The 23,541-nt window shown below is 38.6% G+C and overlaps 1 protein-coding gene across 4 annotated transcripts in view; it reads right to left on the reverse strand.

The window, feature by feature from the left end:
- Positions 1-299: 299 nt before the first annotated feature.
- The window catches only part of LOC117419911 (protein PHTF2-like), a 63,380-nt gene continuing 40,138 nt past the window's right edge, over positions 300-23,541 (reverse strand). For 2 of the 4 annotated variants that reach the window (XM_058986123.1, XM_034033279.3), the window contains 11 exons: positions 20,754-20,955; positions 19,851-20,012; positions 15,564-15,803; positions 14,251-14,379; positions 13,379-13,651; positions 11,828-11,959; positions 10,899-10,985; positions 6,027-6,182; positions 3,212-3,307; positions 2,604-2,729; positions 300-1,936 (listed from right to left, as the gene is read on the reverse strand). In XM_058986123.1, coding sequence (XP_058842106.1) covers positions 1,916-1,936; positions 2,604-2,729; positions 3,212-3,307; positions 6,027-6,182; positions 10,899-10,985; positions 11,828-11,959; positions 13,379-13,651; positions 14,251-14,379; positions 15,564-15,803; positions 19,851-20,012; positions 20,754-20,955 — 1,624 coding nt within the window. In that variant the 3' untranslated portion in view covers positions 300-1,915. The remainder of the gene's footprint in view (positions 1,937-2,603; positions 2,730-3,211; positions 3,308-6,026; positions 6,183-10,898; positions 10,986-11,827; positions 11,960-13,378; positions 13,652-14,250; positions 14,380-15,563; positions 15,804-19,850; positions 20,013-20,753; positions 20,956-23,541) is intronic. The other 2 variants (XM_034033280.3, XM_058986124.1) reach the window with 2 other exon arrangements.

The raw sequence follows: 23,541 nt of genomic DNA on the forward strand, positions 1-23,541 counted from the left end.
GTAGAAGAGGTTAATCTGTTCATTGAGTTGGCAGTTTGCAATCCACTGACAAATTCACTTTTCACAGCTGACATTGGCTTTTCTATTTCTCAATGATTCATTACATTATAAGGTGTCTGAATATTGCTGTATAGTACCATGTAAGTCTATGATTTATATTTGGGACTTAAATCCCAAATCTTTCATTTGCATCTCAAACAAAGGAAACCAACAATTCACTAGTTCAGGATCAGAACATGTCTTCGGAGGAAATAAAAAACACCCACCAGCTGGAAAAAAAAGATATGATTGGAAAGCGGTCAGCCACAATATGTTTTAATGAAAGTTGTATGCGAAACAGTTGTTTGCAGATCAGTATTATTCTAGCTTATTCTCTGTGTATAGCAAAGGCTTGTAGGGTAATTGGTTGTCTGTTTATTTTATATATATATATAAAAAACATAGCTTTTATAAATACACCTGCTTTCACAATTCTTCCAACCAATAGCAACATATAACATACCACTTACATTTAAAAGAAAATGTCCAATGCACTATATTGCTTAAACTGTCCTTGCAACAATGCACCTAATTCTTTTGAAAGTGGTTTACAAAGCATGTCCGATCTGCTTAAAAAAAAAAAAAGTCCTAAAGTCTAACATCTGCATATAAAGCAAAATAACAACCACATTTACAGTAAAGAGTCTTCAATAGAAAGCAAACATTTTAAAGCTACACTAATACATTCATATCCAACACAATGCACTTTGGTCATTATCAAAGAGACTGCTCCACACACACACGTAACAGAAACAGGCTCCTAGTTATTCAGATGAAGATGTTTGGACATTAAAACAATGTAACAGTTTAAAAGTACACATTTTGTGAGCATGCACAGTGTTTCAATAAATACATGTATTCCTAATTTCTATCAAAATACCTTCTATCTGGCTAGCTATTTACAGTTATTGCTCTAAATACAGTTAGAATACGTACTGACTGAGCTATCAAACAGGAAGGGTGCACAAACTGCAATCCTAACATTGTAACAGCTATTGTTTTCTGCAATTTATATGAAGCAGAAAAAGGGCAGAGTAGAAAATACATCAAATAAATAAACAGATTTAAAATACAACCGTCTCCCGAAACACAGCCCTCTGCACACCTACCTCTAATAGCAGGTTTGTGTCATCTTAGACTTTTATTTTTAATATTAAATAGCAGTCTGGTAAAATGAAAGCTCAGCTACATGTACTAACTAGAGAGAGAAAGCCATATTTAGAAGTCCAGTCTTTGGTTTTGTTGCTGTTTGTTAAAACAAACTAAATTCATTTTAAGCCAGGAGTCATATCTGCACCTCTTACTAGTACTGTATATCGACACAGTTTAAAAACACAGCTGAATGTCAGTGAACAGGATAAAAAACAACACTCCGAATACCTTGCCATTTACTGTATATGCTCCCTGAGGATACAGTTACAAAAATGGTGGCTGCAGTGTAGGAGTGATTGTATCACACTGCACAGAACCGAGGTCTGACTGAAGACAATAATGTCAGAAGCAGCTGTGCTTTAAACAGTGAAATGTTTCTAGTGTAAATTATTTTTGTTTTCTAAAAGTCAGGTGCCATAATTCTTTTTGTCCCAGCAACACAAAACAAGCTGCTGGTAATTATCTTTCTACTCCAGTTTGCTCACCATTACAAAGAACTTAACTAAAGTAATACTTGCAATTAAAAACAGTAAATAAAACAAGTGCAAAATAAAGTAAAACACTGAATGGGTACAATAAATATTGAAATTGCACAAATGTCTCAAATGTAAGCACTTTGATGTGTCTGAGGATAGGCCACAGTTTCTGAAGCCCAGAGTCACTTTTTGCTGCTTTCTCCGATCAGTAAATCGGAAGGTAATGTAATATTCACTTAGTTTGCTTGTCATGATTTGATCTTCCAAAGCTGTAAATAAAAGATAAGAAACTGTAGCTTTAAATATGTCAAACAAAGGTACCACATGTCATCAAGTTCTGTTTAATTTCACAAACGGTTAAACTTTAGGAATGAACATGTTCAAAAGTTTAAACGTTAGCATGTTGGGAATTAGAATGCTGTTACTGTTTTTTTACTCATTTTTTAGGATTCACTACAACATTAATGTTTACTACATGTATGTGTATATGGAATAGTTCAATATTAAATAAATAACATTGTACTGCACACATCCTACTGTATAAACGGTACAGCTAACCTCTATATTTGACAATGGTTAAATGTTTAGGAAAAATGACAAAGGTTTAACGCTTGGAAAACTTTTAAACTTTTAAACATTTCAACTAACTATTCAGTGTATCACATTTAAAAAGTCCTTAAATATATACGATTATATATTCTACAAAGGTAGGGTAATAGCGGCACGCAAGTCAAACGGATGCAATTTTTACCCCATGAAGGCATTACCTTAAAGGCATAAAGTTTGCACCTGAAATAGTTGTCTTTGCTCCCTTTTTCTCAATTAACCGTGCAAATAAAAATTCGATAGAATTTTTTGGAATACAATATTTCCAAAGTACTGAATACCGGGATTAATCTTGCGAGTATGATTTGGAATCCAGGAAACAAAGCTCACCTTCAGATTAACACCCAGGAGGTCACTAATGACTCCAGAGACAGCAGACAGGATAACCACCTGAGTAATGTTATAAAGTAAAGGATTCATGGTCAGTCCATACAATCTGAATGGGGTATCCAGCTCCTGAAAATAAAGAGAGATTTTTCAGGCAGTTAACAAAGAAACATAGTGGAGATTTGGAATTAATAACACCTAACAAACACAAGCACTGTATGTATTTTAAGCATAAATCACTGTGTGTATGTTATATCTGAAACCCATTTCAGATAATCCAATTTAATGACTTTTTCTTTACAGTAATAACAGACTTGATCTATTTCTTTAATTACATTTTTTTTTTTTTTTAAACCGGGTGAGCAATATCCTTATGGATTTTTTCACGAGATGAAATCAATCCAATAAAAAAAATACAGGGTTATTTAGAATACATGGTTCACTGTGTTATTATTGGCAATCCTGCTATACTGAATGAGGAATCCAGTAGGATGGCTTTTAATGAAGCCAGTGGATTCAGTGACAGAGAAATGAACCACGAGACATATCAATACCTCACACTGACTCTCAAAGACACAACCAACCATTATACAACAACCTGTGTTCTTTACCTTCAATAATTTGGTGGCCAGTTTCAGCACATTGTTCACTAAAATCAGTTCATCTTTCTTGTTAGGTTTCTTCTCCATCTTCAGGTACAGGTTAATCTAAATAAAACAAAAAGAATGATGATGATGGACCTAATTGTTGCAACTGGAAGCTGTCATTTTTGGTTTCTTCATGGGAATATCAAATACCGCAGGAAATGTTTTTAAATGTGTCCCTTCATTCAAATGATCCTTCGTTATTAAAAATGTGTTTAAATTGGAAATAAAAAAGGGTATTCATAACCTTGCGCATTGGAACTGGAAACAGAAAGCAAAATTAACTCTGGTAAGTATATTTTACTAACCTCGCACTTATGTTATAAGTACATGACCAGTAGGTGAGTAAAATACAACTCCCAAAATGCATTTCAATTTCCCTTTCTCGCTCAACAAATGTTTTCAGTACTAAGAGAGAATGGATCGGTATCTTGTCCCATTGAGGAAAAAAAATCAAGAATGTGATAAAAAGCATGAAAGCGATCATGACCTGCATAATGAACCCGCTGAGAGGGCAGCGGTTGCTGAAAATGATGGAAAGTTCGGGCAGTTCAGGATCAGCACCGGAAGTTTCAGGAGAGATGGACAAATTACTTTTTCTTCATTTTAAACAAGGAATCTGAAAAGCCAATTTGCCTGATGTATCAGAAAACCGTCCCTGTATTAAAAACCAGCAATCTGGAGCGACATTACTTTACTGTGCATGGGGAACTTAATGAAAAATACCCACCTGGTAGTTAGCTCGGTTGCGAAATGTCTAACAGAGGCATCCTTCGAAATTTCATAGATATTAGCACGTCACGAAAGGCTTCTACAGATGCAGAAATTGTGAAGGAATGTTTTGTGGCTTCTGCAGAAATTCTGTATGCAGATTTCCCCAAAAGAAATGAAATACTAAAACAAATTAGGGGCCTACAGTTATCTGATATTACAGTGATGAGGAGGATTGAAGCAATCGGCCAAGACATCCGACAGCAGGTCATTTCAGACGCTTCGACAGCTCCTTGTTATAGTCTTGCTCTTGATGAGAGTACCGACATATGCGATGTAGCACAATTATGTGTGTGGGCTCGTTTTCCTAAAGCCGAAAGCTTCTGTGAAGAACTCCTGGGTTTAATTCCACTTAAAACACGAACAAGGGACGATGATATTATGAATGTGCTTGAGATTTTTTTTGATGAGACTGGCCTGTCTTGGGAGAAACTTGTATCTGAGTGTACTGACGGTCCCCCAAGTATGAGAGGCAAAGAAAAAGGATTACTGAACACAAATACTGCAGACGGAAGGTCAAGGAGCAGCTGGCACACTTCTGCTCTTCCACCTGTTAAGCAGGTAAGAATCATTTTTTATCATTTTTTTTTTTTTAATAATTGGTGCAGCCCTTGCTTGACATATTTTTTTTAAAAAGTGCCCCCCCTTTAAAAAACAGTGAAGATCCCTGCTCTAGTCTAAAATGATTAAAAGGGGAAAAAAGGACAGTAAACACTCATTTTGATATTTGATTATACATTGTCTTTTACAATTCATATAATTACATAAATGGTTTTACTTTTAATTACAAATATATAAAGACTTTAATCAGTCGACAGCAATTCACAATCCATCACAAGACTCATTCAAAAACATGTCATAAAACCAATATCTGTTCTGCCCATATAATTTTAAGTTGGATTTCAAGAACATTGTGTCACACGCGGTTGTACCTGTAATTTAGATATCTGAAAATTGCATGAAATACCTTTTTCTATACCACAGCATAAAACAGATCGAGACCGATTACCAGGTCAATTATTTCACCAAACGTCCTTCAAACGCTCATCTATATTATTATTATTATTTATTTCTTAGCAGATGCACTTATCCAGGGCGACTTACACTTGCTACAAGATATCACATTATTTTTACATACAATTACCCATTTATACAGTTGGGTTTTTACTGGAGCAATCTAGGTAAAGTGCCATGCTCAAGGGTACAGCAGCAGTGTCCCCCACCTGGGATTGAACCTACAACCCTCCGGTCAAGAGTCCAGAGCCCTAACCACTACTCCACACTGCTGCTCTTGAATGCTAGTTTCAGAACTTTGCAAGAATCCATTTTTAAAGATGGCAACAAAGAAGAAATAAGAGGTGAACAGAACCTCTGTGGCCCCGTGACAAACCACTTGCCTATAAAGATTATACATATTTTATGGTTTTAGTTTTATGGATTTATTTATACACGTTTTATGGTTTCTCTTGGTTTAAAGTCAAACTATTTGCTAATATTGTACAATATAACCCAAAACAACATAAATGCGTGTTGTTCATGTTTGTACATTAATTAAACTGTGAAGGAGACAGATTACCAAATCAATTATTTTACCACAAGTCCTTCAAATCCTCATCTATAAGACCACCAAAGGTCAGTTTGTTAACTCGTGTCCCACAAGGGGCCATTTTCCATACTTTCATCCTGAAGCCTTTTTGAGGAGTCATTAAATCAGACAGTTAAGTATGTAGACAGTAGCAGAGCTGCATACAGAAAGTCAGTTAAATTATGAGCACATCTAAGCAATGTGAAAGTGATATTCATAGGGCTACTGACATTCTAAATATCATTTTTAGATCTTCAAAATCACTCAAATCTTCATCATTGAGCTTATATATTTGGCCTAGTTTCATACCTGACCTGTATCTTCCACTACACATCATATAAGCAAAATGAAAACCTTGAGGTGGGAAGCTCTGGTTGAATTGTTACGGAATGACCCAATTGCAAGACACAGCAGGGGAGACCGTACCTGTTCAGTAAGTAGAATGGAGGTGTTGCTGTATTTTTTGCTTGTTTCTGATCCCAGAGTGACAAACCGCAGCAAAAAGAGCGATAAGGAAATGCACCAGATCATCAGTTCCCAATTGTAGTGACATTCCAAGAATGTCTCGTGGACATGCAGCAGCTGAAACAGTGAAGCAAAAGGTTTTTGTTTTTTTTCTTTCTTTTAATAAATTAAACTGACTGACCAATTCAAAACAAATTGATTCAATGTGGACGGAAGAAAAAAAATGCATTAAGAAACAAGACCTGTTAACAACATGCAGAATTTAACAACAATTGTGGGCAGTGGAAATGTGTCTGTGTGTGTGTGAGTGCTTGAGTTAACTTATAGAACAGACGCAGGGTCATCCTGCAGCACTTGAGGTGAAAGCAAATTAAATGTAAAGTGCACTCATTTTACAGTCAAGCGTGACACAAATTATATATAATTGACCATGGGCACCTCTTGGGGGGGGGGGGGGTAAATCTCTCAGTAGGACCAACAGGACATCATCCGATGCATGAAATGCATATTGCAAGAGGAATAACGGCATAATAGTTTATAGGAGGATACGAAAACGTGTCCTTGCCAACAAAGCATAGAGAGAAGAGACATAGCGTTTCCCATGGATCATTGTGTCTTATAAATACAGAACGAGCAAGACGTGCAAGATTATGAGGCCCAGCTGGGTTGAGGCTACAGTGATTGAAAATCATTCCGATCGAATGACCCTGCAGGTCTGTCTCGGGACGTTTAAGGTGCAATGACATGACAGCACACCACACAGAGGTCTCCATTCCACTAGTCCTGCTTTTCATCTGACCTTACACTGTTTTTAACTGTGTGCTAGCAACTGGTAAGTGGGGGTGTGAATTTAGAATAAAAACATATTCATACTCACTAACTACTGTGCAAAGTTTGTGTATTCAAGTACTGGAATGCTTGGTCCAATTACAAGCAGAGTTAAACCTGTGGGTTTCCTTCACTGCTGCAACTGAAGAAGTGAGGGGGGGTGTCCTTCATGTGTTCCCTGTTTGTAGCCACTAAACCACCAGAGTTTACTAATCTACAAACGGCAGTCATTTTAGTACCCCAGCTCACTGGCAGATGTATTGCTAAATGAATCCTCATTAATTCACTACATGAGAGAACTTCTTTAAAAGGGTAGAGTTTGGACGTAAATAGGCAGTGGGGCATATTTTTCTGCAAACCTCTTTGTGGTCTCAGTATGTGACTTCAAACATATCAAATATGCATTGGCTCTTTAATTTATCACATCCCAAAAATGTACCGAACGTAACTGCCACATTCTATCTTGCAACCCATCTGCCTTTTATTATTGAAGCCAATGTTAATTGTGCACAGGAGTTTGCAGCCAATACCCTCTGGCAAGCAGCTGGAACAGACCAAAATAAAACAAATACAACAATAAAGAGGATGAACAGGAGCCACCAGGGAAAATCCTGTCTAAAGAGCTAATAAAAAGGGCGCTACCAAGTGGCACCCAAAGATTACTCCCTATTATTATTATTATTATTATTATTATTATTATTATTATTATTATTAATACCTGACATTATCTATGCAACTTAACAGCCAAGACTCTCGAATGAAATTCTTGTTATCAAATAAATACACAAAAACTGACTGGTCGAAAGCCTAACCCTGAATAAAATAACAATGCTTTTCTCACCTACATGTTATGTAATAACTAGGCTTGCTACTTACTATTCGATTTTCTTTTTTTTTTGCCAAATCCTTTATTATATTCAACATGCAACAAAACCATGCTTACCAACATTCTAATTGAAATAACATTTGGTCACAGCAGAGCTATACCTTGTAAAGATAAAGATCCTACACAAATTTAAAAATATTCTCAAATAAACCGTGGAAAACGTAGCAGATAAAAGTGTATTGCACAGACTTTTACAGCATAATTCTATGAGTAAAAATAATATGCATAGAATATTAGATAGTTGAACAGAACAGAACTTGTGCACAATATTCATTAAGGGTTTTTCTCTTGCGTCCCATTTTCAAATCAAACTGGTAACTGTCACCGTATACCTAAAGCAAAAGCTTACATACACATTAACCCACTAATTTCAAAGTAGGCGCTTTGAATGACAGGCACTGTGGCTGGCAAATGAAAGTGCACAGTCGGTGCAGGACTTGATGATTGACAGTCATTTAAACAAATGAGAGCATTTTAGCACTGCTTCAGTCAACGAGCTCTGTCAGAACAGGGTGAAACTACAGTACTAACGGACCACTGAGATGAATGACAGCGACCCCCAGCCATTCAGAGCGGAACGGAGACGGAACAGACAGACAAAAAGTATAAAAACTACACAAACTAGAGAGGATTGCTAAATGATTATTTTTGGTAAGAAAATAAAAGCTCATATTTTTGGGGAATTCAACGTTTAACAAGCTTTACCAATTAATATCGAAAAGTAGCAAGCCTAGTAATAACTCAACATGTGTATACCATAGAGCACTGGTTTTCAACCTTTTCATCTCAAGTACCAGTGTTTCCAGTAGGGACCACCAGGTGTACCAGTAACTACATTATGTGCAATCTTAAATGGCTGCTGTAAAACTGAGACCTACTCCATTACAACCAGGTTTGCTGTGTCTGTACTCACTTGTGTGTTGCGTCATTCTGCTGAAGGGTTAATCTACGCAGCTGATGACTAATTAACTCAGCAAGTTTATATTTAAAATAGAGTTACATTTTTTTTTTCTCAGCAGTACACTTCCTAATTACAGTCCCAAGTATTTGTGTGTTCTGCTTTGACATTTCTTAAAATGGTCAGTTTGAGAAATTAACTTCATTTTCCCTGCAATAGCAGGACCCTGCTTTAGTACAAAGCTCACGCTATATTACTGTTTTTCATTATGATAACGGTACTCTTTTTTTTTTTTTTTTTATTTAGTCGTCGCCAATTATTTTTACCCCGGTTTTCACCCCAATTTAGCATGCCCAATTATTATCTGTATCCCCGGCTCACCGCTCGCAACCCCCCCGCCGACTCAGGAAACGGAGGCTGGATTGTGCGCCGCCCCCTAGGAACTCTCGGTCACGGTCAGCTGTGACATAGCCTGGACTCGAACCTACGATCTCCAGGCTATAGGGCACATCCTGCGAGGAGCGCCTTTACTGGATGCGCCACTCGGAGCCCCATTATGATAACGGTACTCTTAAATAACCATGTCTGCTTCTTTGGCTGAAGAGATATTATCAGCTCATCATCAAACTGGGAAATCTGCTGCGCAATTAAATCATCCTTAAACTCCTGACGTTAAGCAGTGTAACTAAATTATTATATCTGGGATGCAAGATGCAACTGTTTGTGTTGTCTCAAAACCTTATTTAGACACTCTATGACTTGACAGGCGAAAGACAACATTGGTTTATTGGAGTTCCCAAAGATAACTTTTTTCAGCTTGGTACGGTAACCTTTTCACGTCCTTTTTTTGTTTAATTTTTGAGCATTTTGTGCATTACATCCCTTCGTAAATTATTTTCTTTAAAGTATCCAGGACATTTTGTTAATGGCCCGTGTGCAACACACAAACCTTAAGTGTATTTTTATTTTAGTTTTTTGCTGTTCTTGTTCTACATTTCTTAAATGCAACTCTTCATTTTTACACAACAGTACGAACACATGTTTGGTCACCATCACAACTGTTGCAAGAAACTGGGGTTCCTGTTTTTCTGTACCTCTCTGCACTTACAAGCATTTGTATTCAATCAAATTGTTACAGTCCTTCTTGGACTTCAGTTTATTAAAACATGTCATATGCGGTTTTTTATATACAGACCGACATGTTGTATTCATAAATACTGACACATGCTTTAAAGGGAGAGGCAGCATTTTTGTGCCTAACCCCGAAAAAACAGTTTGGCAAAAAAATGTTGTTGTCGCATTTGCAACCATTTCAGTCGGGAGTCTTGAGCCCTGCATCACAACTTCACATTTCTCTGTGAGTCAGTGGTACAAACACATCGATACATTACGATGGTGTGATTGAGGGAGTATTGTGGTTGAGGATTCATTTTGTCATAAAGAACACCTGCCAGTGTGTACCAGTTGCAAGCTTGTCACGTACCAGTACTGGTACGCGCACCACAGGTTGAAAATCACTGGACTAGAGCTCCTTCCCTGATGGGATGTGGTTCCTGTGTTCTCTAACCTCACAGTTTCTATATAACAGCTCACTGTGTTTCTGCTGTGAGGTTTGGACTGGCCTGGATCTCCAGTGTACGAAAAAGGGGAAGACACTGAGTGCCAAAAGCTCACAGGCTGCGAACATGATTGTTGTGTCAGGGGTTCCTCAAAAAAAGTCTGCTGGACCCTCTCCTTGTCAATATCAGGGTCTAATGAGCTTCTAAAAGATGGCCTTTACAAATGGAATGACTGCGTCTTTTACAAACGCTGTGGGGATGCACGACCAAACACAAAAGGAAATTAAGTCATTTAGTATGGTACAGCTTCGTCTCATTAAGCCAAATATCAAAGTGCAGGCCAACTTGGAATACCAATGGATCATAATGGAAGATGTTTCAACAGCCTTCGAAAAAGTTTTGTCTGGGCAAAATAGGATAGGCGTCTGCATACAATAGATGTGGTTTTACAGATTCAGCAGGGATGGGGGTGGGATAACACACTTTTCCACTTTTTTTTTTTTTGTTTTCCCATTATAAAACACCAAAAGCATTTTAACACTGTGGTCCAATTAAGTTTGCCCAAAGCACAAAAGTTAGATTGAAATAAATACATAACATAATAACGCTGAGCACAGGACTGCGTATTTAGTTGCACCCCTGTTTTCCATTTGCCATCTCACCTGTGCACAGCAGATAAACACCACTGAGAGAGTCAGCAAAAATGCAGATGAAACTATTACATCCACAGATCTCTGCGGGCCCCGTCTCTGCAACACAGAAGTAGAGATGATATACAGGGAAATGCAGCAAGGAGCAGTGAAGGGTAATCAATCATTGTTATCAGATCCTTCAACAGAATGATAGAAGGAGAACCTTCCCAGCAGGGCAGGTGTAACCACCAATTGTGCACTCAAACACTCCACATGATTAAATACGGAACATTGAAACACATGCTGATTAAAGGAACAACGCTAAAAAAAAAGCTAAAAAAAGCACAAAGATAACTAAATGGAAAACAAGTGAAATAACCGCTTGAAAAGAGAGCAAAAGCAAATGAAACCATGTATCTGCATAACACGACAATTAACTTACTCAAAACAATAAATTTACTGCACATTCCTGCAACTAAGTTGTTTCTTGCTTGTTTTATACTGTTGGAATTGTTGCATTACTCTCAGAAAATATGTTGCTTATGCATTGACTTCAATTTAGGGTCTGATGACATTGAACTAAAAAGAGTAGGGGAAGGTAGACCTGTTTGTAAGTGAGACAACATTAATATCAAGAGGATGCCCTTTTTTTGTCAAGCTACAAAAGGTAAGTGGACCACTAACCTCACTGACGTTTTCAATTAATCATATTAAAGCCATATTTACAAAAACAAATTTTTATAGTACAACATTGGACAAATATTGAATGGGGCTACTGCAGCATGTGTAGTAGGATCCACACATTGTTGGCCCCAGCGCTTGACAGCCCTAATTTACTTTAGTGTGAGTATAATGTGGCACTTTGGTCAGCAGAGGGCAGTAGTGGACAGTTGTTGCCATTGAAGAACTACAGTACTACTCGACATGACAAAAAAAATAAGAAAATAAAACTGCCTCACCTTCAGATACGAGCGAAGCGAGAGCCACATCTTAATGTTCTGCACTTTCTTTAAACGAAAATGGGGAACCTCCGACTTTCTGGCTCTTCTTGCAGAAGTTAAATGGCCAAAAAGCTTGGCAAAAAGTAATCTCTAACAAGAGAAAGAGGTTAGTGAATGCAGACTGTCTCCAAATCTCATTGGTGTGTAGGGTTCCCTACACAATGCCATACAATATATTCTGAGCTGGGAACAAACACCGACATAAGGATATAACCCAACATGCAGGCTACCATAAAATATCCAATAGGCAACAAAAATAACACCCATTAACATCTATATAAGGAGGAAATTAGTATGAAAATAATACATTTGAATACAGTATAAAGCAACAATGGTGTTATTTAGTATGTGAAGTGGTTTGCTTTACCCTGGAATTCTCTTTCAGCTACTGTATGTACTAAATTAACATGTTCAGTCTTGAAGAGCTTGGGGAGTTTTAGGGTTAATAAATGTTATTCTTTTAGTTCACATGTACAGGCGTAATTGATCTACCATAGTCTACTAACAATGCCTGCATATATCCCTCAAGTAATAATAAACCAACATAACAAATATTCACATGAACGATGGGAACTTAAGCAATAATATCCAATTCAAATGTGAAATTGTACTTAACTTAGAAAGAAAGGAATCACACATTCTTACAATCTTTTACATATAAATTAGGGGGGGGGGGGGGGGGCAATCTGAAGGCAATCTATACTTATTTTGTCTCTTTAGGCTGGCTAGTAATAGTTTACAGAAGCAGCCATGGCTTAAACTTAATGGACAGACTCAAGATTTAGTGCAGTAGGTGTGTGCTGCGCTGAGCATCTCCAGCTGAAAGGGTAACAGGTCAATCAAGGCCAATAGACAACCACACTCTGTGTCTTGTTTTTACAGTGCTTCAGAATAGATTATAACAAAGAATGTACCTTAAATATGGCATTAAATGGGATTTTTTTCCTCATGACTATAACAGTGATTCAGAACAATCTATACATATTCCCTATAAAGCACTACAAGTACCACAAAAACATTGTGAAATGGTGAAAGTTTAGGCTTTAACATACTCAGTGAAAAACTCAGACATAATGTACAAACCCTGCACTAATTATTGTATTTTATTACTATTATGTTGGTTTAGTCTCTTTTAGCATTACTGTATATGGTATCATGTATCATCACACTCAACTAAGATTCAGTCCTTCTGAAGGAAAAAACTGAATATCTACACTACTTCATGATTTCATTGTTTTATTTTATTTTTATTTTTTTACTGTCATACAACTGTATTGCACTACTGTGTACTGTAGCGTGGGCAGTACATTCAGAGAACACATGCAGGAGTGGGTAGGTTCAGGAGGGGGCAGTGGAACACTGAATCTCTAATAACTACATTTGTTTTCAAAAAAAGATTTAATTTCAGCTAAAGTAAAAATTAGTATAAAAATTGAGTGGCTATCACCTGATGTATCCAGGTATTAGTATTCTAACTTGTCACAAATACCAATTGAATCCTAAACTCACCTGCTTGTACGTTCGCTCCGCGACGCTCAGAAGAAAGAAAAAGAGCCAAATGAGACAAACTCGAACCACAAAGCTGACTATCACCATTGAAACAACCATGACATCGAGGCTGGAGCCGAATGCAATGGAAAAGAGTTCATTAGTGGAAAGAGTGGCAAGCTGCTCCAGGTCTTTGTACTGGAAGAGTCTGTATGCAAAGGGGGTCAGTCCGAGGAATAATGACACTGAGTTGCCAAATATCTGGTAACCTATTCCTGGAGTGTAGATGTTCACCTGAAACACATAAAACAAAACTTAGTATTACAGAGACACAGGTGCTTCATTTTTAATCAAGAACTGTTATATTTTAAAGATATTCAACATGTTTAAAGGTATTCATATTATATATATATATATATATATATATATATATATATATATATATATATATATATATATATATATAGAACATCTAATACAAATTTTCAGTACAGGACTACCGTAAAGTACTTTGAGAAAACTGGTTATACAAAGCCATCCCAAATAACTCGGCCTCCTAGGAAAAATATATATCGTTAATCTTAACCAGGGGAATTAGTACTATAGTTGCCTATCTTTGAGCAACATCAAAGGTATCACGTCTTGCTTGTAATACACCTTCTTATCACCACTACCTAGCAGAGCACTATTTAAAAATAGCTTTATTACAGTAATAGTGCCATTCCCCCTGCAGCTGCTGCCTGGAAAAAGTTTGCTGAATGAACTGATAAGAAGTATTTTTATGGAAGATATATTCTATTGCCTAACACAGGGACAAGGTATAGAAAACTTTATGTACGGAAGTATGAAAAAAACAGTTGCTTGTTTCTCCTGCTGGCTGTATCCCTACTCACCCTGTTCATAATCATCCCACTGATCTCTAGAACAGACATGTCTGCTTTCTTACATTCGGTCCCCTCCCACACTATAGCGCTCACTCTTTCAAGACCTGGATTAGAGCTGTGAAGCCAAGGAGTGTGACTCTGCATATAGAAAAAAAGAAATACAATACAAAATTAAAAATAAAACATACAGTACATTTCTGCCATATTTATTCCCAGATTCTGATACTTAAAACAATTTGGCACAATTGATGAATTGTTCTCTAGATATGTGTAGAGATCAAGTGTAACTTTCATATGTACAGTATAGGATTATATTCGCTAATAAATTAACTAGTTTCATCTAGAATTGAAAATGCCAGTTCTAATGCCAGTTCACCATCTCACTTACTGTCTCACATCTCTTTGCTTTCTTGTGCCTGCGCCCTACAAGCCAATTATCATTTACTGTTAAATGTCACAGACACAGCCAACATATTAATAACAGTCTTTTGCATATCTTCAATAGTAGATTCAGTAAGATGAATTCTAATTAACATTAATTATTTTCATAAAGTTTTCTGTTTTTTCATTCCGCTGTACTGCATGTCAAGTTCCCATATTCTGTTTTAACTGGAAGAGGAATATAAATTGACAGTCAATGTAGCTAGGGTACTTCATTACACAAATGTCTGAACCTATTTCTATGGATTTGTAAAACATTTGTAAAAAATAAAGAGCAAGGATTAAAAATGCAACATAACAAAGCAAAGTGCTTTGACACAATATTCCTAGTCAGATTATTGTAACGTTGCGTGTGGTTCAGGGGGCAGGAGCTAGGGCTCCTCCCCCGTTCTGTCCCACCAATAATATCGGCCAATCTCCCGAAAACCCCAAGTCATGCCCTTATTCTCGGTCTTGTTCTTTTCTATCCTCCCTTCCTCCTCTACTATGCTGCTCCACCTCTGCAACAATCCCCCGCTGAGGGCAAGTGAAGCTCATTTTCCAACCTTAGAGGCCCAGCCACCCCGGCCTCATCCTCCGCCAGGAAGCTTCTGTGTGAGCCAGAGGGGACCCCCAGACAAATATATCCTAACTCACCTTCATTTTTCTGTTCTCTCTCCTCTAGGTTCCCCTTGGGGGAAGTAACAGTTGTTTCCCAGCCCTGGAGGCCAATCAGTTCGGTCTCACCTCCAAGAGGGCGGTGAGCCAAGGGGAGAACCCTGTACTCCTTCCTGAGTCACAAAGCACATCTCTCCTATTCTCAACTCCTGAGGTTCTTCCTCCACACAGCCCTTGCTCCTGTCCCGTGAACTTTAGGCTGCAATGATGAGTGTCACACTTACAGAATCATTGTCACAGACCTGATGAAAGGGGTCGTCTCTGAACTCCTTCTTGCTGGCTGTGCAGACGCTGGTTGTGTTCTCAGCGTCGGTCTCGCTGGTGCAGGAGGAGCGGCACTCTGCACAGTGCAGGAAGTCCTCCCACAGCACATCCTCTGTCTCTGATTCGTGCCGCATGCTCTCAGTGTCCTGACGGGAGCTAGTGCATCGAGAGCTGCAGCCAGTACCAGACTTAGAAGCCTCCTGTCAACAGAAAGAACAAAAACACAATAGGGTCACTGCAGCTCAAGTGTACAAACAGGGTTAACCAAATGTCCTAATTCTCAAAACCACAATAATACAACTATCAAGAAGCAAAACACTGTTATAGGCTGTCCGCATACAGTACACTCATTCATGTTCACACTCATCACTGTAAAAATGTTACGCCATTAACAAGACAGGAAATTAACCCAATCAAATCTATTTTTGAAATCTTCAAAAGGAAGAATGTATATTTCTCAAAATACCAGCTTTAGTCTCTCAAGCACAGGGCTCTAAAATTACCGAAGCTGTTTCTGAGAGGTGTGAGTATGTTTTTTTTATTACAGTAGTCTGTCGCATATCTGTCTGTCACATGTCCGCCCTAACCATTTAGCCGCCATGATCAATCTCTTCAGCAACGTTAGTGTATTACTGAACAAAGTTTTCACACACAGTACTGTATGTGTTCCGTGCACAACCATTGCTGGAAATGTCACTTGAGGTGTTCAGTGTGTTGACTTGATGTGTAAATAAATCCTGTTCGCCTGCGGGTTGTATCAACTTCAACCACCGTCTCACTCTCCTGCCTGTCACTCAGGAGTGAATGCACGTACCCACACTGCAGACGGCAGGGCAGCAGTGTGGAGTAGTGGTTAGGGCTCTGGATTCTTGACCGGAGGGTCGTGGGTTCAATCCCAGGTGGGGGACACTGCTGCTGTACCCTTGAGCAAGGTACTTTACCTAGATTGCTCCAGTAAAAAACCCAACTGTATAAATGGGTAATTGTATGCAAAAATAATGTGATATCTTGTAACAATTGTAAGTTGCCCTAGCTAAGGGCGTTTGCTAAGAAATAAATAATAATAGTAGTAGTTACAAGCATTAATACCCGTATCTTTCTAAACAAGGGATTTAGAGGAGCTCCCTAATAAAAGCTGAATCTCAAAAGAATAATCGTGTGAATATAATGTACCGCTGTCCCTTTTCTTTGCGACGCCAGCAATAAAGTCGCTGACAAGGTGAGTGTCGTTTAGTATTTTATTAACCACAAACAACTGTAGCTGGCTTCCAATCTCACACTGTAGACAGGTAATGTCTCTCACTCAAAAAACTCTCACACACACTTAAGGGCTCCTCCTCCACCACTCACATTCACAGCCGTGCAATCTAACTAATCCCATTCACTCTGGGCTGCGCAGACACACTCGCATGCATACCAGGTTAACAATACGCACAACGCGTACAACACATAACAACCACAGCAGGGGGTCTTCCAAGTCCCCAGTTGTCTGGGCCGTTACAATAATAATTCTTATAGCTGTGTATAATGGTATTTAAACAAGATACATTTATCCGCCTTTTTACATATCTGCCCTTACTGTGGTCCCACGGCAGGCGGATATGCAACGGATTACTGTACTTATCTGCCCTCTAGTGGAACAAGTCGTCCACTGACCAGAGAAAATTTCATTTAAACAACACTCTATTGCCAGTGCTAGAAATGAAATGATAACTTTGTTGTCTAAGTATAATTATTTATTGCATGTACAGTATTCATGTGAATTACTATTGCATTACTATTATTGTTGCTTGATTTGTTTTTAGTTTGTAAAACTAACATTTTGACTAGATGTCTTTCTCACTGTCCCACTGCTGACACTTGTGTGACACTTGATTGCTTACAAAGCAATCTCCAATATAAATAATCCATTTGGTTTTGCAGTCAGTGAATGCCACCTCTTTGATGTCCTTTATCATTTTTTATGTTAAAGACCAGTACAATCCCAGTTTTTACAACAAGAAAGAAAAACACAATATGTATCTGCCCATAGACTCTACACAAAATATCAAATGAATACTTCATCAGGAACTTCTCGATGCTGCACTGAAGAAAAAGCTTGTTGACTAAACACAACAGTATGTCAATGTATGTATACATTTTCTTTTGAATAGTTCATTATCAACTCTGTGTACAGTACCTGTATACAGTAAAGACTGCTCAAAACAGCAGACCTGTAAACAAATGAAATATACTAATATGCAAATGGATTGCCATTTGTAAGGAATCAAAGTCGAAGTCACATGGGCAAGCCCTGTCTAAACAGATGCTGTCCAAATGGGTAACAGACAGTCACGACTGCCTATGAGCGAGCCAACTTGCCAGAGAAGCTCACTGCCCATTCCACCAGGGACATGGCAGCTTCATGGGTATTATTCCAGGGTGCATCTGTCAAAGACATTTGCAATGCAGCGGTGTGGGCTACTCCCCATATCTTTACGAGGTTTTACAGACTGAATGTCAAAAAAAACCTTGCTTTGGAACTAGAGTATTAAGGGCGGCTTCAGGGTAAAGCCTTACAACATAGACATATAGGTGAGTTTCTCCCACAATTTCTTAGCCCTAGCTACTTGTTACTGGGGTTCCTAATGGTAATGAGCAAGGTAGCCTTTGGCTTAGCCTTGTAGCATTCCAGTTGTTTTGCAATATTGCCTTGCGATGGCTTGGGTATGGTTACATTTTGTACTTGATAGGGAACGTTAGGTTATTATCATAACCCTGGTTCCCTGAAATAGAAATGTAACCATTAACCTTCAAGGTCGCTGCGTCCAAGAGTGCAGCAGGCTTGAAGAAAAGACGATACTGTGATCTGTGTGACAGCAGCCACCGGCTTCATGCGGGGCACAAGGCCGCTGCGGGACGTAACAAACAACAGGCTGTGTGCAAAAAATTAATAAACTAATACAACGTTAATAATTATTGCATTAATTAGTGTAATACACACAAATAGTGAGTAATATACGCAGATAAAAGCAACAAGTACTCATCTGTGTATGGTCCTCCCACAGGTTCAGTCCTCTGAAAGGAAAAATGATGCTGTGATATGTGCGGGCTGTCCTTATATGCCCTCGGGGGCAGGCATGACTGCGTCACAGACATTGCATGCAGCTTTGATATATCTACTCAGGTTTCGGGGTCTTTAGGAGGCAAATGCCCATTAGGTAATAGTTACATTTCGTACTTGATAGTACTTAAGAGCTTCCCCTTTTTAACCACAACCAAACTACACCAGGATGCAATTAAAGCACTTTTGATGAAGTTCGAATTCCAACCAAATTGACTTTGCATGCAAAACAAACCCTTAAGAAATGCCTTTGGGTCGTTTGCTGTACACTGTCTGGAACTATTACACATAACGTAATAAAGTTTTTGAATAGCATGTATAGTTCATACCAGATTTCCTTTTGTATGTATAATTCAGATTTTACAGTATGGGTCTGTTAAAGGAGCTTAGCCACATAAACACGATGGAATGGGCAAATAACACCCACAATGAAACAGATGGGCAGAACGACAAACATATAACTGCACATACCACCAAGCAGACAAGTTCACTTTTCTTCATCTGATTTCAAGTGCCGTGCAAACATTGGGCGACTACACAGAATGTGTCGCCTGCTAAAACAAATTAAGCAACTATCAAACTAGATATAACAGTTACTGTTTTTCCTGGATCTGTGTTTTACATACCTGTCCATTTATTTCCATAAATTTGCTAACTTTTAATTCGTTGATTTATTATAATAAGACGATTTATAAACCAGGATTAAAAATGGAAACGTGTCAGGAAACAAAGGAACATCTAGCTTACAGGAGGGAGCACTGTTTCTGGAAACCACCTCATGTATGGTGGGCTTACAACAATGGTGTGAAAACAGTTTACCTGACAAGCACCCAATTGGTTACATGATCACTTCTGTAAGAAATAGCAAGAAAATACTTCTAAAAAGAAGGACTGTGTGCAGGGAAAGTACATTTGTCTAGCCATGGTATCTCTTTTGTAACTGTGCTCAAAAACCAAATGGAACTCTCCCTGGTGAGATTAACCTGGCTTTCCTGGGCACTAGGCATAAAGAGCGATATTCAGTGATGTTTTCATTACACCTCACTCCTTTACTATTTCTGACCAAATCCTATGCAGCCTATAGCTCTCCTAGACAATAGCACGCACCACTGTTGGGTACAATTACAGCAGCAGCAGGTCGTACCTCAACAGGGTAGTGTTTCTTGTAGTGGTGAGGCTTTCTGTTGCGCAGCACGTAGTCACTCGATGTGCGCTCAACATTACGCCGGCCAAGACTGTACCCGGTTTCAGGGTCCTCCTCACTCGAGACCTCGTCAGACGCATGCTCTATCGTTCTCTGAACATCCTGAAACACCAGTGTTAAAAAAGCAAACTGAGACACGGAAGACAGAACATGTACTAGGACTCCTTGTTTATGTGACTGCTAGTTTGTTTGATTACCTATCTTGTACCTAAAAACATTTTTATTCTTGAAAGAGAAACACGCTTTAAAATATGTCTTGGGGATAGGCCACAGGTGCTTTGATACAGACTGAGGATTCTGTTTTTCTATCAAAATTAAAAGATACAGTGGTCCTCTTAAAAACAGGCTTGGTGAGCAAACCTTCCTAATGTTAAACACGTTCAACATTATGATGTACGTGTAAACAAGGTGTGTGATTGTACTGGTGAAATAACAATAATATCTTTGGAAGTGTACATCATGAAGGGAGGCCTAGAGAGGAGGAAGTGGAAAGAGTCCAACACACTTCAGAGTTGTGTCAGGGGGAGGGTGGTCACTAGATAGTAAGGGTGATCCCCAAGAGCAGAAACCATTCAAATCACAAGGATAAAATTACTCATCCCAGTCAAAAATCAACAAAGTTCCTACCAACTCCAGACCGCCTACAACAAGCAATTTAACATCCAAGCATGCTGTACCAGTTGTGAGTCCCAAGCCACAACCAGAACACAGAAACATACACAAAAAGGGATGTCAAACTACATCAAGTAAAACTGTAACAAAATAAACAGTTTGAAACGATGACATGGTTTTACATGAGAATCAATGATTGAGGGTTCAAAGTTATGAGGGGAACTATCCCACCTTGTGCTGAGTTGCATGGTGATGTATGTGTCTGGTAGCTCCTCCTGTGCTCCTTCTCTCCTCAGCCCTCAAGACCTCAGAGTGGGGCTCATGGATCTGGATCCCGTCCTCACTGCTTTTGCTGGTTACCCTTCCGTCCAGAGACATATAGCCATTGTCAGTCTCTGTCGACTTATCAATGGATAGCTTGGTCTTCTTGGATCTGAGGATGGGCACAAGCAACACATCTTTCTAAGACGGACTATTATGAGGTCTGGGAATTAATAATATATTCGATTTAAAGGGCTACTTTACAATGTATGGGACCTTCTGGTATCGATGTTACAAGTATAACAGAAATACCCCAGAAAAAAAACTAAATGACTGATGCATCGTTATTACGTTTATAAAGGAATGTGTCCTTTTAAGAGGTTAGAATAAAAAGAAGCTGACGCACAAGGAATCACACTGTACATTATTTTGTCACAGCTGCATTTCCAGCTGGATCATTATAATGAACTCATCAGGACTTACTGGCAGCAGTTCTTTAGTAGGCAAAGGATATGATCTCATCATTAGAGCAGAAAATCTAAATACTACAAACTCTTTAAAAAGAGTAAAACATCTGTCAGTTCGTGGTGTATTACAATAAATACATTCAAGTGACTAGGCACGACTTTGAGTCCTGCAAAAACACAAGATTGTATTCTTTGCCATGGAATTCACTTAATAGGCTGACTACTGTGACTAAAACATAACATACAAATAAATCCAATATGTAAAAAGTAAGCTTATAGAAAAAAAGAAAAGTAAAAAGTGAAATACACAAGTAGCTTTAGTTATGACAGGTGATGAAGTGCAGTGAAGAAGGGTTATACTCCATTGTGTTACAAATAGTAATAAAGCATCACATGACAGGAAGAGATTTCAGAATACAGAGGCTAGCATTTATTATGAAAATCACCTCCTCACCCCCAGGTCTGAATTTGTACACCTTTGGAAATAATTCTGATATTTATGCTTTTTTTTTTTTTTTTTAATTAAACAGAAATCACCCACATGGTCATACTTTCCATTCCAGAAGAATAAACTGACCATTACTTATCCTGCTTGCCAGTATTCATTCTACAGGTGCAACCTTATACAGTTGAGCAGCCACCTGACCAAATCTATAATTACATGTGCAGCAGTTATATGAAACGTCAAGTACAGGTCACACAGAGGGAACTACTGGCCGCCACAGTATTCCATGTCTGTCTTGCCTAGGAGGTCAAAATTACTTTTTAAGTAACCTGTACTATAGGTGTAAATAGCCTGTACATTATACAGAAGTGACCCTACTTCACCATATTGCCTGCCAGGTGTTTGTGTTTCATGGCAGGTATCTGGTCACGAGCAGCAGAGAGCTACTTTTTTCATAGTGTATTATTTAAAGTCTTTCCTGTGGCTGTGCTTGTTGAGTGCAAGGGGGAGTCAAGACAATGGTTAGTAGAGGTGATATGCGGTAAAGCTGCTTGAGTACTGGTCATCTAGACAGTGCTTCAAAACTCCCAAAAAAGGCCTGGTCACATATAATCGAAACAACATGTTCTATTATTAAGCTATGCAAAATCCCCAATTTTATATTTCCCCATCATCTTTCAGCTTGAACATTGTTCAAATGGTATACAAGATTAAAACCCCATAAAAAGATCAAGCCCATATACAAAAGGCAGGACGGTAAATATTAAGGTGAACATAAGTAACACATTAGAGCACTGTTGATGTACAGTAAATAAATAATGAATAACATCAAATGAGACCACAAACAGTAAACACATAAATAAACAAAGAGCTGCAGTATCCCTTTTTGTACCGAAAACCGGTAAAAAGCTCAAATTTCAAAGCGATCTGAAATTACACCCTACTGTTTCAACGATGACTCTCGTTTCTGTTAATTGTAATTGGTAACCAAGGACTGAAAATTGAGGATTAAGGAACATTACAGACACCTAATGGCTGATAATGGATTATAAATTCATAAATTCCAGTATGCTCCTGCACCCAGTACTGTGCATGTCTGGTGCTGAAGTGCCACTGCAGATGCAACAGTCTGTTCAATACTTTATTTTCTTACATATTGGTGATAAACTGATGTTATAGAGGAGATGCATAGTACAGTGCTACCCCATCATAATGCGGTTGTCGGGGTCCATAATTAGGAGACCACGTTATTTGTGTTTCGTGCTATAAAACGAATACTGGCATTTTTGTTCCTGAAATCATGTACAATGCCCACAAGCCAAATTAACATTGTAGCGTACGGTGGAAAATGAAGGAAGGAGACACACACAATTTGCAGGTACTCGAATCCAAGGTTTATTGGGATGATTATTCCCGGCCCCCTCGACCCTGCTCCACACCAAAAACAACAGTCTTGCACTCTCACAGCAGCTTGTTGCACTCGGCTCTGCCTGCGCTGATGTGGACACCCCCCTACATGCTTTCATGTCCCCGTCTACCCGGACGTCACCCACCAATCCCGGCTGAGGCAAGCATACCGCTTCCGGCAACAGTATAAATCCCGGGTGATAGAAAAATATACAGTATGATATAAACTGCTGCTTGAATTTCCCCTTTTCTTACTCTGTCCACCGCATCAAGTTTAATTTTAACAGAGAAACATTTTCGTTTTTTAATGTCTACCATGCTTCGTACTGTATATCTGGAACCCTCACTCATCGTTTGCGAGTCATACTGCATTATGGGGGAAATGGGAGCCATGACCTTACCATGTTATAACCGATTCCACACAATAACAGGTCGCGTT

Source organism: Acipenser ruthenus, chromosome 14 (assembly GCF_902713425.1).
Source record: "Acipenser ruthenus chromosome 14, fAciRut3.2 maternal haplotype, whole genome shotgun sequence".
NCBI classification, from domain to species: Eukaryota; Metazoa; Chordata; class Actinopteri; order Acipenseriformes; family Acipenseridae; genus Acipenser; species Acipenser ruthenus.